Here is a 15,282-nt window from a genome sequence, read left to right on the forward strand (position 1 = left end):
AGCACTGTCCATGTCATCTCTCCTTGCTGAGCGCCCTGCTCTTTCTGCCTGCAGGGAGCAATTTCTTTTTCTCGTGGCCAGTTCACTGTCAGCTTGGGCCTATGGGAATCACCCAGGCCCTGCTCACTGCCATGCCTCACATTTAGAAGGATTTCCAAAATTGAGACTAGCCCCTTCCCCAGGTGTGAGCCAAATGCATGCTAATGTATTGAATTACTTCCTGTAAATGTGGACGTCAGTCTGGGCAGGGAGAGGATCAAGACCACTGTGTGCTGGGCACTGAAGGCCCCCCCCCCCCGCTGGGCACGGGACCCAGTGACCTACTATCACCCCAGGTGCTCAAGGTGCACCTGTGGTGCAGGCATTCACACTCTGGAGAGGAAAGGATGGGTTCCAGGACGTTAGAGGGCCTGCCCCAGGCCACACAGCTAGAGAGTGGTCGCTGGGAGGGGGGGGGGGTTAGAATGCAGATCTGTTGCATTCCGTGGGGTAGAAGCAAGTTGGGGGGATACAGTCACGGTTTGGCACTTACAAGCCTTCCTTTGAGAAGGGGCTGTTGGTTTCATTAGCTTCCAGAGGAGTTCCCAGCACCTAAAGGCCACTGACGGCTGACTTCGGCCGACACGTTGGAAAGACAGCGCTATGGAAACAGATGGAGCTTGGGCCGGGGAAACCAGGTGCCGAGCGAGGCAGCAAATGGAGCGAGGACACAGAGGTAGGACAGCCCAGAGCAGGCGTATCTGGAATTGTGCGCACACCCACCCACCCACCCGAGAAGATGTTGGTGTCCTGAGGGCTGGGATCAGAGCCAGGGCATCCTTAGGGGGGTTCTTCTGCCGGCAGCCTGGCCTCTCACGCACGTGCGCTTTGCACTTAGCTCCATGCCCAGAACGGAGTGGTGTGGGTTCCGTGTAGCACTTACGCGGGGGGCAGTCTTGACCGCAGCCTGGCAGGTTCTAGACTGTGAGTCCGAAGAAGTGACAGTGGTTATCATCGCATCTATATGCCCGGTTCTGACCGTTTACTAGGTACTCGATTAGTTGCGATTCACCCTGCGTCCTGAGCGGTGATAAAGGCCAGGACCTTATTTCTGACTTCCAGCTGAAGCCACGGACCCTCCGAGGGCGAAGCTTGCAGTGCTGCCCTGTGGCAGGCTGTGCACTTGTACCCAGGTCCCCCAGTTCTCAATTCCGGGGCACCAGAGAACAGGCGAAGGGGTGTCTGGCGTTGAGCAGGGAGGCCTTCTTGGGGCTGGTGAGAGGGAGGTGCGGTGGGTGGAGACCTGGAGGACTGAGTCCAGGTAGGGCCCTCTGATCCAGGAGGCCCTGGGGCACCAGTTCAAGTTCTGCTGGAGGGGGATGTGTGGGGATCCAATATCCCGTGCCCTCCGAATGACTTCTGTAGGTGTGTTTAGTGACATGCTCAGCAGGTACGAGAAGGATGGCCTGGTGCCAAGGGCCCAGCCCAGAGATGTTTCAGATGTTTCCCTTTATGCCCCTGTTACCAAGCCCTCTGGCTCTAGCACATAAAAGAGACCCAGGCTGAGGACTCAGGCATTCACTGGCCTGGCCCCTCTCTCCTCTCTCTGATCCCTCTGAGCTTGCTCGCTTTACTCCAGCCATGATCTCCAAGCAACAGTGCATCCGAGGCGGGCCCCGGGGCTTCAGCTGTGGCTCTGCTGTTGTAGGAGGGGGCAGGAAGGCTGCCTTCAGCTCTGTCTCTGTGTCCGGGGGTGGAGGTCGCTGCTCCTCTGGGGGCTTTGGCAGCAGGAGCCTCTACAACCTCGGGGGGAACAAGAGCATCTGCTCCAGTGTGGCTGGCCCCCGGCCAGGCGCAGGTTTTGGGGGTGCTGGAGGTTTCGGTGCTTGTGGCTTCGGCGCTGGAGGCTTCGGCTCTGGTTTCGGCGCTGGCGGCTTTGGTGGTGGATTTGGGGGCTCCTTCAGTGGCCGAGGGGGTCCTGGCTCTCCTGTCTGCCCTCCTGGAGGGATCCAGGAGGTCACTATCAACCAGAGCCTGCTGACTCCACTCCATGTGGAGATCGACCCTGAGATCCAGAAGGTTCGGACCCAGGAACGGGAGGAGATCAAGACCCTCAACAACAAGTTTGCCTCCTTCATCGACAAGGTGAGCTGGTCTCTTGGCCAACAGGGGTTGGTAGGAGCTGGTCTCTTGGCCAACAGGGGTTGGTAGAAGTTAGGGTTCCAGGGGCTTAGGCCTTCAGGCCTTCAGACCCTGAACTTCTCGGGAACTTAATCTTTCAGCTATAAAACAGGAATCGTTGCTCAGTCTTTCTCTTTTGTTCCAGGGCTAGTGGGCAGGGAGGATGCCGGGAGCAGTTACCTGTTTGGAGTTTTCCGGGTGGGCTGCACACAGCTAGGCATAGCACGTGGTTTCTCTTGCTCTGCTCACTCGCTTCACTCTGCAGCAGGATCATCCTATTCCTGCTTGGTCTCAGACTTTGATTTGGGGTTCACACAGCCAGCCCCCATTAATAATTACACGAATTAATTAGAACACTATGTGACAAATGGACATGGAGGTGCTTGTGAAACTGACCCCCTGCTAATAGCTAAACTAGTGGCTATTCTGCTTCTGGAGCAGAAGAAAGCACAAGCTCGTTTTCTACAAGAGCAGGTTTCCAGCTGGGTGGGCCGATGGGAAAACCAGGACTTTCATTCCCCAGCCCCCTGGGCAGGATTTCTCTCTTCTGGGTCTGTCAAAGAAAAGCATGGATGGGCCTTCTTGTAGGGATGGGCCTTCTTCTTGTAGCCCAACTTCCTTCCTCACGATTCCTCTGGAGATTTGAGTCCTTTAAGCTCAATCATTACAGTCAGGTATGACGGAGGAGTCCGAGCAGATCAGCCCCAGAAAGTGGAGGCCCCCCAAACCCCCCTTGACTGGATGGAGGAGGGTAATGCTGTGGTTCAGCCTGTCCTTAATCTCCCGCAGTGACATGCCAGTCCTCTAGGCCCGGGGTGCGAATCGTCGTGGGGTAGACTGAGATTGAGCGAACCCAGAGGGCTTTCTTGTGACGCCAGTGCCCACAGGTCTGGCAGCATGGCCAAGGGTTTGGTGCTTCCTTATCTCAGTTTACCTTACACCCCTTTCTGGATTTAAACGCCGCTTAGCCACCCTCATGGCCTTCCTTTTTGGTTCTGAAGGGCATCACGTGGAACGGTAGTGCTAAGCGGAGACCTTGGTTCCTCTTTCCATAGAGGGAGGCCACGTTCAAGGAAGTCTTCTCCGCTTAAACTGAGACGCTAGTACGTCTAGACCTTGATCCTGAATAGCTAAAGTCAGAGATGCACACATCCCTAGGGGGCATACAGGGTCCATTTATCAATAAGCTTATTTCAACGATATCTTTCCTAAAGTTATATTTCCTTTGCCTTGGGTCAGTTGCCCTCTGCCCATGGGTGCTTCTCTTCATGGCATTATTCCGTTACTTCATAGCTGGTCAGCGTTCCAGCAGCAATTCCCAAGGCCAGTGGATCCCTGTGGGTAGGAAGCTGCTGTTGTTATCCTGTCAGTCTTTGATGCTTGGGGTGTGCTCTGTTCTCTGAAACCCACATGGCCCAGTTGCTGTGATGGGCTCAGTAGTAGGGCCACCATGATGTCCATAGGGAACGATATGGTGGTCCTGTTGGACTGCCCAATTGGCTTGGACTTACTGGGTGCGTATTGGTCTTGACTGGACCTCCTGCCCAAACTTCAGTTTCTCCACCAGTTGACGACCACCTTTTCCAATCCAGGTGCGGTTCCTAGAGCAACAGAACAAGGTGCTGGAGACCAAATGGAACCTCCTTCAACAGCAGACAACCACCACATCCAGCAAAAACCTCGAGCCCTTCTTTGAGAACTACTTGATTGTCCTGAAGAAGCAGCTGGATGGCTTGGTCAATGACAAAGGGCGTCTTCAATCTGAGCTGAAGGCCATGCAGGACAGTGTGGAGGACTTTAAGACCAAGTACGTGGGAGGGGGGAAGGCATGCCATCCAACACGCACATCTGCCTGCACGTGTCCCTGGTTCCCTGGGCTTCTCTCCAGTGGTTTAGAATCCTAGGCTTTGCAGACATCTCCAAGAGCACTGGATGGTCAATCTAGTCCATTTCTCTGTATTCACATAGTCACACTTTATGGAGTCTACAATTCAAGTGTTTCCCATATAGAAAATGAGAGATAAAGTCAGTGATTTTGTCATATAGAAACAGGTTCAGACAGCCAGCAGATGGAAAGCAGTTGTAAATGCAGGCAGACCTGGCTTGAATACAGATCCCCCCACTGACTGGCGTTTGCATAACCTCTGAGCCTCAGTGTCCTTAATCATTACACAGGGCACACTATTCCTATCTATAGGACTGTGAAAGGAATGAGGTCGAGCAAGTGCATAGCACAGTGCTGGACATGACCTAGAGAGATGCTTAGTCATGATGGCATGACTGAGACAATGACCTCTCTCTCTCTCTATTTGCTCTCACTCCTAATGAAGGGACTGGGGTGTGGGCACCAGTCCTGAGAATTTAACCCACCGAAAATAGCTGAAAGAACAGATCTTTTATGGAAATAAAACCAAGGAGATGACTGTTGCTTTTTTCTCATATCAGATCTCTTTCTATTTAAAATTTTTTAATTGGGGTCTCTTACAGCTTTTATCACAACATATACAAGTATCCATTCCATTGAACACATCTGTACATATGTTGCCATCATCTTTTTCAAAACATTTTTATTGACTTAAGCTCTTGGTATCATCTCCTCATTTCCTCCCTCCTTCCCCTGCCCTCACCCCCCATAAACCCTTGATAATTGATAAATTATTCTTAATTCTTTTCATATCTTACACCGGCCACTATCTCCCTTCACCCCATATCGGATCTCTTGAAAAGCCTCTTTCCGGTTTGATTTTCATGTATCTGGATAAACCAGGCTTCAGACTGCCTCCTTGTACGTGATAGTTACTGCACTAGGCAAATAGCTGAATGGACACGAGCGGGCATAGCTAATAACCTGGATGGGTCCAAGTAGCTAGATGTTTGCAACTAAGCAAGAGATCTGAGGCTCTTTGGCTTTTGTCCCTCCTCCCAGGTATGAAGAGGAGATTAACAAGCGCACCACTGCTGAGAATGAGTTTGTGGTCCTCAAGAAGGTAGGAGGGGAAGGGGGCCAAAAAGTGCTCTGAGGGTACCTCTTCCCTTTGGGAGGGGTCTTTGGCCTTGAATTGTGGATTTGGTCCATTCCTCTCTTGTCTGCATCTCATTCGGTGATGCAAGCAAGTGAAGGGTGTGAACAGAGCCAGGTTCTAAAGAATTGATCTTGGGAAGAAAGCCCATCAGGATAGTTACCTTCCGTGTCTGCAGGTGGACTTAGGGGTGGAGTATATCAAACGGTTGCTCCCATACCACCTCATCTGTTTCTCTGAAGAACACCTTTCCAACTCGACCAATCTCATTGTCATTGAGTCGATTCTAGCTCATCATGAACCTGTAGCCTGACCCCATGGCACTTCCTGATCCCCTTCCTCCTCTGATCCCCTTCCTCCTCTGAAGGACGTGGACGCTGCCTACATGAACAAGGTGGAGTTGGAGGCCAAGGTGGACGCCCTTAACGACGAGATCAACTTCCTGAGGGCCTTGTATGAAGCGGTGAGGACTCCATCCTACTCACCTCCATTCGGAGAGAGAGGATCCCCGACCTTAGAGGCTGTTGGTGGAATTCGCAGGTCCTTGAAAGGACTCCAGCTCCCTTACTTCAGGGCAGTGGGTTCTCAACAAGGTTGCAGATATAACGAGTCCATGTGAGAGTCGACTGGGGTGCGGGCGTGGTTTCTCAGAGCCAGCTGTTGTCTTGGAAGAAAGGATTAGAGCAAAAGATTGCTTGGGGTAGGATTTGTTGCGATTTAGCATTCCTTTGGTGGAATAGATTCACTCCGTTTCTATCCCGCATAGTGAAAATCCCATGCATTAGACATGAAGTGTCTTACGGTTTCCAAGGAGCAGTAAAGACCAGAGGGATTGCTTTCCGGTTCTGAGATGCCACGAACTACTGGATTCCTACTCAGAGCTTTACTCCCTGGCCCACATGTAATGGAAATGAAACCCAGCTTCCTCCTGTGCCTATGGCATAGCCATTTCTGTGGCGACAGAAGGTTTCTGGGACTGATGGGAAATGTTTAACTTGCAGGAGCTGTGTCAGATGCAGACTCAGGTCAGCGACACGTCCGTGGTGCTGTCCATGGACAACAACCGCTGCCTGGACCTGGACAGCATCATCGCCGAGGTCAAGGCCCAGTATGAGGACATCGCTCAAAGGAGCAAGGCCGAGGCCGAGGCCCTGTACCAGATCAAGGTGAGTGCTGAGGATCTCTCAGCAGATGTGAACGATTTACCGGGATTGACTTTGAATGTACCTGGGTATGCAAGCTCAAGAGAAGAAAAGTCAGAAATGAATGGATTCTTCCAGGTGTTAGGAATCAGGTATCCTGGCCTGATTTGGGACTCCCTGATAGTTCACATCACTCTTGCCACCCACCTGAGGCCATGACTTGAGAATGGAGTCTATTCAAACACCCTTTACACCTGTCCTCCCGTGTCTCCTGGGTCTTAGGTACAGCAGCTCCAGGTCTCAGTGGACCAGCATGGCGATAGCCTGAAGAACACCAAGATGGAGATCGCCGAACTTAACCGAATGATCCAGAGGCTGCGGGCCGAGATCGAGAACGTGAAGAAGCAGGTACGTGGCACCCCCTACCAACCAAAGTTCAGGGCCAGGCCCTGAAGCAGATGTCTCACCGGAGATGACCAGATAAGGCACCAGGGCAGAAGACCCTGACCTTGTCTATAGAGGCTTTGGTGCTCTTCACATAAACAGGGCCCAGATCTGCAGGACAGGACAGACACCTCAGCACACGTTTCTCGGCGCCTCATGAGTTTTTCGCTCATCTTCAGCTCATGATTTGGGTGGGGGCAGTGGGGGGTCCTGGCTAGAGTGGATTAAATGTCAGGGATATAAATGTGAAAGTAAGGGAGTTAGAAAGCAAACAGTCAAGATGGGCACACTCTTGCTATCTTAACACCCAAAGAAAGTTGGTGCTCAGGGAGTGGGGAGAGGTGGAGAGGCTCGGGAGCAGGGTAGGAAGGATGGACAGTGCAATTCTCTTTTCCGTAGTGCGAGGTTCTGCAGACATCTGTGGCTGATGCAGAGCAGCGTGGGGAGCTGGCGCTCAAGGACGCCAATGCCAAGCTCCAGGACCTCAAGGCCGCCCTGCAGCAGGCCAAGGAGGAGCTGGCCCGGATACTGCGCGACTACCAGGAGCTCATGAGCGTGAAGCTGGCCCTGGACATCGAGATCGCCACCTACCGCAAGCTGCTGGAGGGCGAGGAGTGCCGGTGAGGGTGGTAGGGCAGGGAGGCAACATGAGGGATGAAGGGGCTCTAGGGTCATGAGTTTGCACCTCTCCTGGGTCCTTGCGCAAGGGCTGTACGGTAGGTGCATGATGAACCAAGACCATAGACCAGGTGCATGTTCAGGTCTCAAAATCTGGCTATTGCCAACATGAGAAGATGGTAACCGAAGCCTTGAGCACAGAGTAAGCACGTGTGGAAGGGGCTTGCGGGGCGTGCAGGGGGTGGAGTGTGACTTTGAGCTCTGCTAGAACTCACTGCTCTCTCTCTCTCTCTCTCCGCCCCTCCACAGAATGTCCGGGGAATGCCAGAGTGCCGTCAGCATCTGTAAGTCTTTCTGGCTCTCCCCCGGCCGTGTGTTTGCTCACCTTGGTGGGGTTGGGTCTTCTAGTGGTCAGCCTGTTGGAATAATTTCTATCCTGTCTCCCCTTTCTCTGCAGCTGTTGTCGGGGGCGCGGCCAGTGCCGGAGGCATGGGTGCAGGATGCGGCCTGGGCGGTGGCTTTGGCTCCGGTGCCGGAAGTGGCTTTGGCTCCGGGTTTGGTGGCGGCGTCTGCGGCAGCTCCAGCAGCAAGATCATCTGTTCCACCACCGTGAACAAGAGATACCGATAGAGGAGACGCGGTCCCTGAAGGCCTGTGAGCCCAGCTGGGCCCAGTCCCGGTGTTTCTGTGCTTCCATCGCCCTGCCTTTATCTTTCCTCTTTGGGGCTCATCTGACCAGGGTCCCCTCCGCTGTCCCCTGCGTGCCCTCTGTTCCTGGATGACCTTTGTGGTTGGGACTGGGCTCTGCCCTCTTGAAGTTTGGAGGCATCTTCTCCATCTGGGCTTGGTGGCCTGCCTGGGACGAGTGGAGTGTCAGCTCCTACGGACGCTGGAGACACATCACCCAGAGCTTCCTCTCCAAATGGCCAGCATTCCACATGCCCCCTTCCAGCTCAGTGCTGTCTCCCACAAGATCCCGGATATGCCTCTGCATCAGGACCAAGCTCACTCTCCATCATCTGGCACCATGCGGCCCTGCAGGGCCAGGACACGAACCCCTCAATGTCTTGTTGGGCTCTCCTCATGCCCTCTGCCCATCTTCTGGTGACTCTTCAATAAAATGCTTTTGTCATTCATTCTGAGCCTTTGTCATCCATCCTGGGAAGCCTCCAGAAGGCTGTGTATCCAGCTAATTCAGGAGAAAGTGGATTCTGGGACCAGAGAGATCTGTGTCTACAGATGAAAGCCATCAGTCCATTGCTCAGTCCTCTGCATCTAAGGCATTCAGATGACGGAGGGCGAAGATCAGTGCTGGGAGCCGAGGGCTGCTTAGCGATGCACAGATTTAAGGGACAACAAACCAGTTCTGGGATAACCCCAGCACAAAGTGGATCCTAGGTTGACCCTCAAGGGGAGGGATCGAAGTCTAGAGGTCTGACAAGTGTGGCAAGGCAGTCAAGGGGGCATCATTGACTGCGAACCAGAGGGTTTTTGTGTGTGTGTGTGTGTGCTATTGATGACGATCACCATCTAGCAAGGACTCCCTATATTTTCATTCGACTCCATGGAGGGGACTAAATCCCACTGGACAAGCAGAGCTTTCTGGAAGCTACCACAGGAGTCAACAAGACCAGACTTGCTGGCAAGGCGTGACAGCCTGTGGCACTCACGGAGGCTTACTGCTTACTGCCCTCCCCATCTCCCAGCTGTGCTCCAGGTCAGGCTTATGCTGCTGCTCCTGGGGGGTAGGAACATGGGAAGGGCGAGGGAGGTGAGGAAGGCGGAGGATGCAACCCCCTGATGGAAGCCAGTGTCCTGGTGGGCTCTGGGTATTTCTTCGGATGTCACCCTGTTTCTATAGGGGACCAGTCCCAAAATGTTGCCGGAGATGTCACTTCTCATTTCCAGAGACAGGCTGTACAGCTCCCCGTCTGTGGCTACAGTTGTGGTCGCTAGCTGTTGTCTAGGTGGCCCGACTCATGGTGGCCTGACTCATGCACAATGGAATGAAGAGATGCCCTGTCCTGTGCCGCCTCCAGGGTCAGTTGCAGATTGGACCGTGGCCGTCATAGGATTTCCATTGGCTGATCTCTGGAAGGAGATCACCTGACTTTCCTTCCTCATCTGTCTTAGCCTGGAAGTTCTGCTGAACGCAGCTCAGCATCACGGCAGTCTGTGAGCCTCCAGTGACAGACCGGTGGTGGGTGTGCATGAGGGGTGTTGTCGGTCAGTCCCACCTGGTTTGCTGCATGAAAGGGGAGAACCTTACCACTGAATGATGGATGCCCTCTCCCCATTCATCCAAGAAAACTCACGGCCATGGAGTCAATGTCGACTCTTAGAGACCCGGTCGGACAGTGCAGACCTGCCGCTGTGGGTTTCTGAGCCTGCCACTCTCTACAGGAGGAGAAAGCCTGGTCTTTCTCCCGAGGAGGGTGCTGGTGGTGTCCAATCGCTGACCTTATGGTCAGGTCAGTAGCTCAACGAGCAAGCACTGTGACACCTGGGCTCGGTTCACACCGGACCCAAGGGCCCCCCACCCCCCGTGGCAGATGCGGAGCATGCGCTTTCCCTGGGCTGGCTGCCCAATGCTCCCGGTCCCACCAACACGGTGCCAGGAGACAGAAGGCTGGCCTTTCTCCAGGCCCAGGGCTGCCCTGCCCTCAAAGGGTTAATCTGAAGGCCTTTTTAACCGGGAGGGAGCAGCCACTCCTTGGGATGAGGGCTATTCTCCAGTCCAGTGCCAACAGCCCTTTGTCTGAGGCTCACCTCTGCGTGTGTCAGAACAGGAAGTCTCCTTCACAGTCACTTGGGCTCTGATTTCTTCCCACCGCGGTACTCCGCCCCTGGGAGAATGCCGAGCGGGCCCTTTTCTGAGTTTCTAGGGTGAGGAGGAACAGCTGAGGGTGGTGGCCAGGGTGGGGCTTCTCTGCCTCAGCCACCAGAGGTTGCAGGTTAAGGCGGGGCAGCGTGAGAAGCTGGGGGGTGGGGGGGTGAGGGAGAAGACTGGGACGCACACAGGCCCACATGGTCCTCAGCCCCCTGGGAGGTGCTTTTAGGGTGCTCTAGAAGCCACCCCTACTGAATGGAAGTGCAGTCAGGCCGCAGATTGGGTTATCCATGGGCCTCCTGAGTAAACGTGTCTGCAGCTGCAGGCAAGTGCCAGTGTAGATGTTTGAACCTTTTTGTATGTACATAAAAACATCAAAACAAAAGCTGATCTACTTGAAAGAGGGGAAAGATTTCAGGTTGGCATCTGTTTCTAGAACAAGCCAAGAGCGCAGTGCTGCCACGATTCATTTCTTAGCGTGGAGCTGGCCGTCTGCTGCTCTGAAGATGACCAGGGCGCGGGGGTGGAGCCACTTCTGAGATAATGGATGTACACTACCTACAGATCCTTTGAGTTGAATCCTGGCCAACTCTTCCTGTTTAGGCAAGTTATGGGGACACAGGTAAGTAACCTGAAGGCCTTGCAGAGGCACCCCCATACTCTCTCTTCCCCTAGTTGGTTTTACCTTTGTTTACGGAAATAATCCCCACAATGGATTAGAAAATCTGTAACTCAATTTATTTGGTTCCTCCGCCCTGATCCCCACTACCTAAGCCCTTGGCTTCTAGACTTGGCCTTGGTCCACCTTAGTTTGGCTCAGAAAGGATCATATGTGTCTACATTCCTCTTCACCACCAAGCCTCTCTGCTCTGGACCCAGCCCTCCCATTTCCAGAAAATTCTTTGCACCACTTCTGAAGTTTCCCTACCTTTTTTTCTGGTGTCCCCAACCAACCAACCAACCAACCAACCAACCAACCAACCAACCAACCAACCAACCACCCAAAACAACCCCGAACTCACTGCCATTGAGTCACTTCTGACCCACGGCAACCCTGCCGGACAGGGCAGAACTTCCCCTGTGGGTTTCCGAGACTGTAACTCTTTACAGGAGTAGGCAACCTCCTCTTTCTTTCAAGGAGCAGCTGGTGGTTTTGAACTGCTTACTTTGCAGCGAGTCGCTGAATGCATCACCACCACACCAGCAGGGCTCCGAAAGGAATGAGAGAAGATACAGATCTTGAATGAGGTTGCCTGTTACTCTGGGTGAAGGGGAAGCCACTGGAACGTTTTAAGCAAAGGTGAGACATGATCCGGCCCTGACAAGGGTCAGTCTGGCCTCAATGTGTAAAATAGACTGCGAGGCCAAGAGGACATGCAGTGATACCCACTGCCCCTTCCTTAAGCATCTTCCCAGAGGCAAACAGCCCTCCTTTGCCAGCACCTGACTCCTGGGTGCTGTGAGTAGAGTAAATGGAGACATGAGCTCGCCACTTAACCTGGCAGCTTTGGAACAGGGGGCCAGCCTCGCCCTGGACGCTCGTATACCAGTCTTCTGCCTGGGAAGAGCTGCCCACTGAGGTTTGAGCTGCATCCTGTTTGTCTGCTGTCCCTCCTCAAACCACATGTTTGTCAGTAAGAGCCATGCCCCGCTGCCTGCGTGGATTCTGCTGCTGTTGGCTCTGCCTTCCAGTCAGTGCCCACGATCAGGCAGAGACCTGTGTACCACCGAACAGAGCAGGGCCCGATCCCCAGACAGTCTGCCAGAGGTCTTCCGTAGGCTGCTTGAAAGAGAAGGTGAACAGGAGAAGAGGAAAGATTGGCGGGTGATCACTTACTCCCAGAAGGAGGAGGTTCGCAGGTTTACGTTTCTTTTCTGTGCCGTTTATTTGAGACGCCTGGAGCTCACGCTCCGCACTAAGGCATCGGAGGAAAACCAGTTTGATTGAACACAGACGGCGTGGTTGTGGCAGGGATGAAGGTGACCCTGAGATGCCGGGTAAGTAATCTAAGGAGAGTCAGAAGTAGAAGGGTCACGGCCCTTAGCATATGGAAGGTTCTCACAAACCCCGAAGGGGCGAGCAGCGTCTAGAGATTGACAAGGGTCAAAGGAGGTGAGCACACGGCTCTCAGCTGTGAACCACTTCTCTAGAGCAAGCTGCAGAGGGAGAGGAGGGTCCCCGGCAAAGAGGGGCAAGTGCAGATGCAGCAGTTCCCAGACAGCAGGCCAAAAGATGGCCTAAGCCAAAGGCCACACCTGTACACAGGTGACCCCGAGTTCCCTCTTCCTTTTCTCCTGAGCCAGTTCATTCAGACACGCCTAGTTCTGAGCTTGTCTAGTCTTGGAGCACAGAGCTCCACCTGTACACCGAGTAAAGGATCAAACCACGGTCTTCCATCACCTGCAACCTGCTCCCCCCCCCCCCCCCCGCCCTAAACCGTTTCTGGAGCGATGCTGAGTGCTTTGGTCTCACACATACACTGTACCGTGTCACACACCACTCCTTTACTTCTGCCCTTCCATCTTGTTGCCCAGAGCGCCCGCCACCCCACCCCATCCTCCTCATCCATGCTCCAGATCCACACCCCTTTCACTCCTTTTGGGCTTCAAGACTTAGCGCCTTCCTCTTTCGAATTCTTATCCCCCATCTTTCAAAGTCCCAGGGTTAGAATCCTAACGCCATCTTAAGAGTAAGCAAATGCGTCTTTAATGTGGCTGCTTCCTCCACCCTCTCTGTAGGTCCCTAGAACTGAACTCAGAGCCTACAGGGCCTCCTCACCCAACGTTTGCTGACTTAGACCTACGGCTTCCGACTGAGCGCATCAGCAGGAGAGGACTGATTGATAGGAAGAGGCCTGCCCAGCCTGACTAGATATGTGGCCTCTGGGGCCAGCGCACAGAGAAAGGAGAGGGGCGAGACTCTAGCCGAGGGAAGGCTGCACGGGACACAGAGAACGGGGTGGGCCAGTGGCGGTGGAACTCCTCTTGGGGGACGCTCCCAAAGAAAGAACTCCTCTTTAAGGAGAGTCCTGCTCCATCTAGAAAGCCCCTGTCCCTGTCTAGCTCCTCAAACGCAAACTCAGTGCCGTGGAGTCAATGCGGACTCATCGGTCCGACCCGTCCTGAAATACCACCTGCACAGAAAGCTTCCCGCGACTGCCAACTCTCCTGCACACATGCGCCAAGCTGGAAGTCAATTCCCCTCCCTGACCGGCCATCGCTTCTGTTTGTACACCCAAGAACATTCATCTACCTGGTTCCCAAGTCACTCACATGCACACTTCTACCGAGACGCTGGAGGGAAAACTCCCTGAGAGCAAAGTCTCCTGGTTGTCGTTGGGCTGCCGAACCCGACTGACTGAGAATCTCAGCCCTGCCCCACAGTCCCTCCCCAGGGAACAGCTGTCCAGCAGTGGGAAAGGCTGACTGGTACAAGTCTGAGACCTGAGACGGAAAGGCCGTCAGTCAGGTGGCTGATGTGTATTTGCAAAATTTCAGAGGATCCATGGGCACAGTGTTGTCCATAGGGCTACTATGAGTGGGAGAACACAGGATTCTGTTGTCCACAGGGCCTCTATGAGTCACAACAACAACAACAACAACACCACGATGGGCACATATGTTTGCGGATTGACTAAGCAGTATGTCTTTCTTTTCTTTTCTTTTAAAAAATCATTTTATTGGGGGCTCTCACAGATCTTATCACAATCCATCCATCCATCCATCCATTGTGTCAAGCACGTTTGCACATATACTGCCATCATCATTTTCAAAGCATTCTCTTTCCACTCGAGCCCCTGATATCAGCTCTCCCTTTCTCCTCTCTCCCTCCCCCGCCCTTCCTCCCTCACGAACCCTTGATAAGTTATAGATTATTATTTCCATATCTTACATCGTCTGTCCTCTGTTTCCCCTCACCACTTTTTTGTTATTTGTCCCCCTGGGAGGGGGTTGTAGTTGATTTTTGTGATCGATACTCCCTTTCTCCCTCCACCATCCCCTAATCCTACTGGTATCTCTACTCTCCTAGTTGGCCCTGAGGGATTTATCTATCCTGGGCTCTTATCTGTAGCAGTGTGCATGCTCTGGTCTAATCTGATTTGTAAGATAGAATTGAGGTCATGATAGTGGGGGGAAGAAAGCACCAAAGAACTAGAGGAAAGTTGTGTGTTTTATTAGTGCTATACTGCACTCTGACTGACTCATCTCTTCCCTGTGACCCCTCTGTGAGGGCATGTCCAATTGTCTACAGATGTACACTGGGTCTCCACTCCATGTCTCCCTCCCATTCACCTTGGGTATGGTTTTGTTCTGGGTCTTAGATGCCTGGTCCCTCATCCCATCGACACCTCATGGTCACACAGGTTGGTGTGCTTCTTCCATGTGGGCTTTGTTGCTTCTGAGCTAGATGTCCACTTGTTTATCTTTAAGCCTTTAAGACTCCAGATGCTATATCTTTTGATAGCCGGGCACCATCAGCTTTCTTCCCCACATTTGCTTATGCACCCATTTTCAATGACCATGTAGGGGAAGGCGAGCATCTCAGAATGTCAGATTGTTAGAACAAAGTGTTCTTGTGCTAAGGGAGTACTTGAGTCGATGCCCAATGTCCATCTGCAACCCTAATTCTTAACATATAGCTATGAGTATGTAGTTCTAGTCTCCTCTCATTATATATATACATACATACATATGTACATGCCTGTATTTAGGCCTCTATAAATGTCCTTTCCCTCCTGGTTCTTTCCTCTATTTCCTTTTACTTTCCTCTTGCCCCACCATCATGTTCGGCCTTCACTCAGGTTTAGTAATTCCTCACTGCTACATTTCCCTTGATTAAGCCCCATTAGGCATCCTACGACCTTCCTTCCATTGATTATAGTCACTTGTTGTTCCCTTGTCCCTGGATTGGTTACCCACCCCCCCTTCCTTTTCCCCGCTCCCCTCATCCTGTATCTCCTGGAGCCATGGGTCCCATTCTTTTCATCTCCTAATTGTTTATCCTCCTGTCTTATCTAGATAGACATGCAGATACAGCAATAAGTGCAAAAACCAGGCAAAGCCAAAT

The 15,282-nt window shown here is 52.9% G+C and overlaps 1 protein-coding gene across 1 annotated transcript; it reads left to right on the forward strand.

The window, feature by feature from the left end:
* Positions 1-1,620: 1,620 nt before the first annotated feature.
* KRT4 (keratin 4) lies at positions 1,621-8,014 on the forward strand. Its single transcript, XM_075553284.1, has 9 exons — positions 1,621-2,124; positions 3,753-3,967; positions 5,087-5,147; positions 5,548-5,643; positions 6,182-6,346; positions 6,605-6,730; positions 7,166-7,386; positions 7,694-7,728; positions 7,842-8,014. The coding sequence occupies exons 1-9, from the start codon at positions 1,621-1,623 to the stop codon at positions 8,012-8,014; spliced, it is 1,596 nt and encodes a 531-aa protein (XP_075409399.1).
* The last annotated feature ends 7,268 nt before the right edge of the window (positions 8,015-15,282 follow it).

The sequence above is a fragment of the Tenrec ecaudatus genome, chromosome 6 (genome assembly GCF_050624435.1).
Source record: "Tenrec ecaudatus isolate mTenEca1 chromosome 6, mTenEca1.hap1, whole genome shotgun sequence".
NCBI classification, from domain to species: domain Eukaryota; kingdom Metazoa; phylum Chordata; class Mammalia; order Afrosoricida; family Tenrecidae; genus Tenrec; species Tenrec ecaudatus.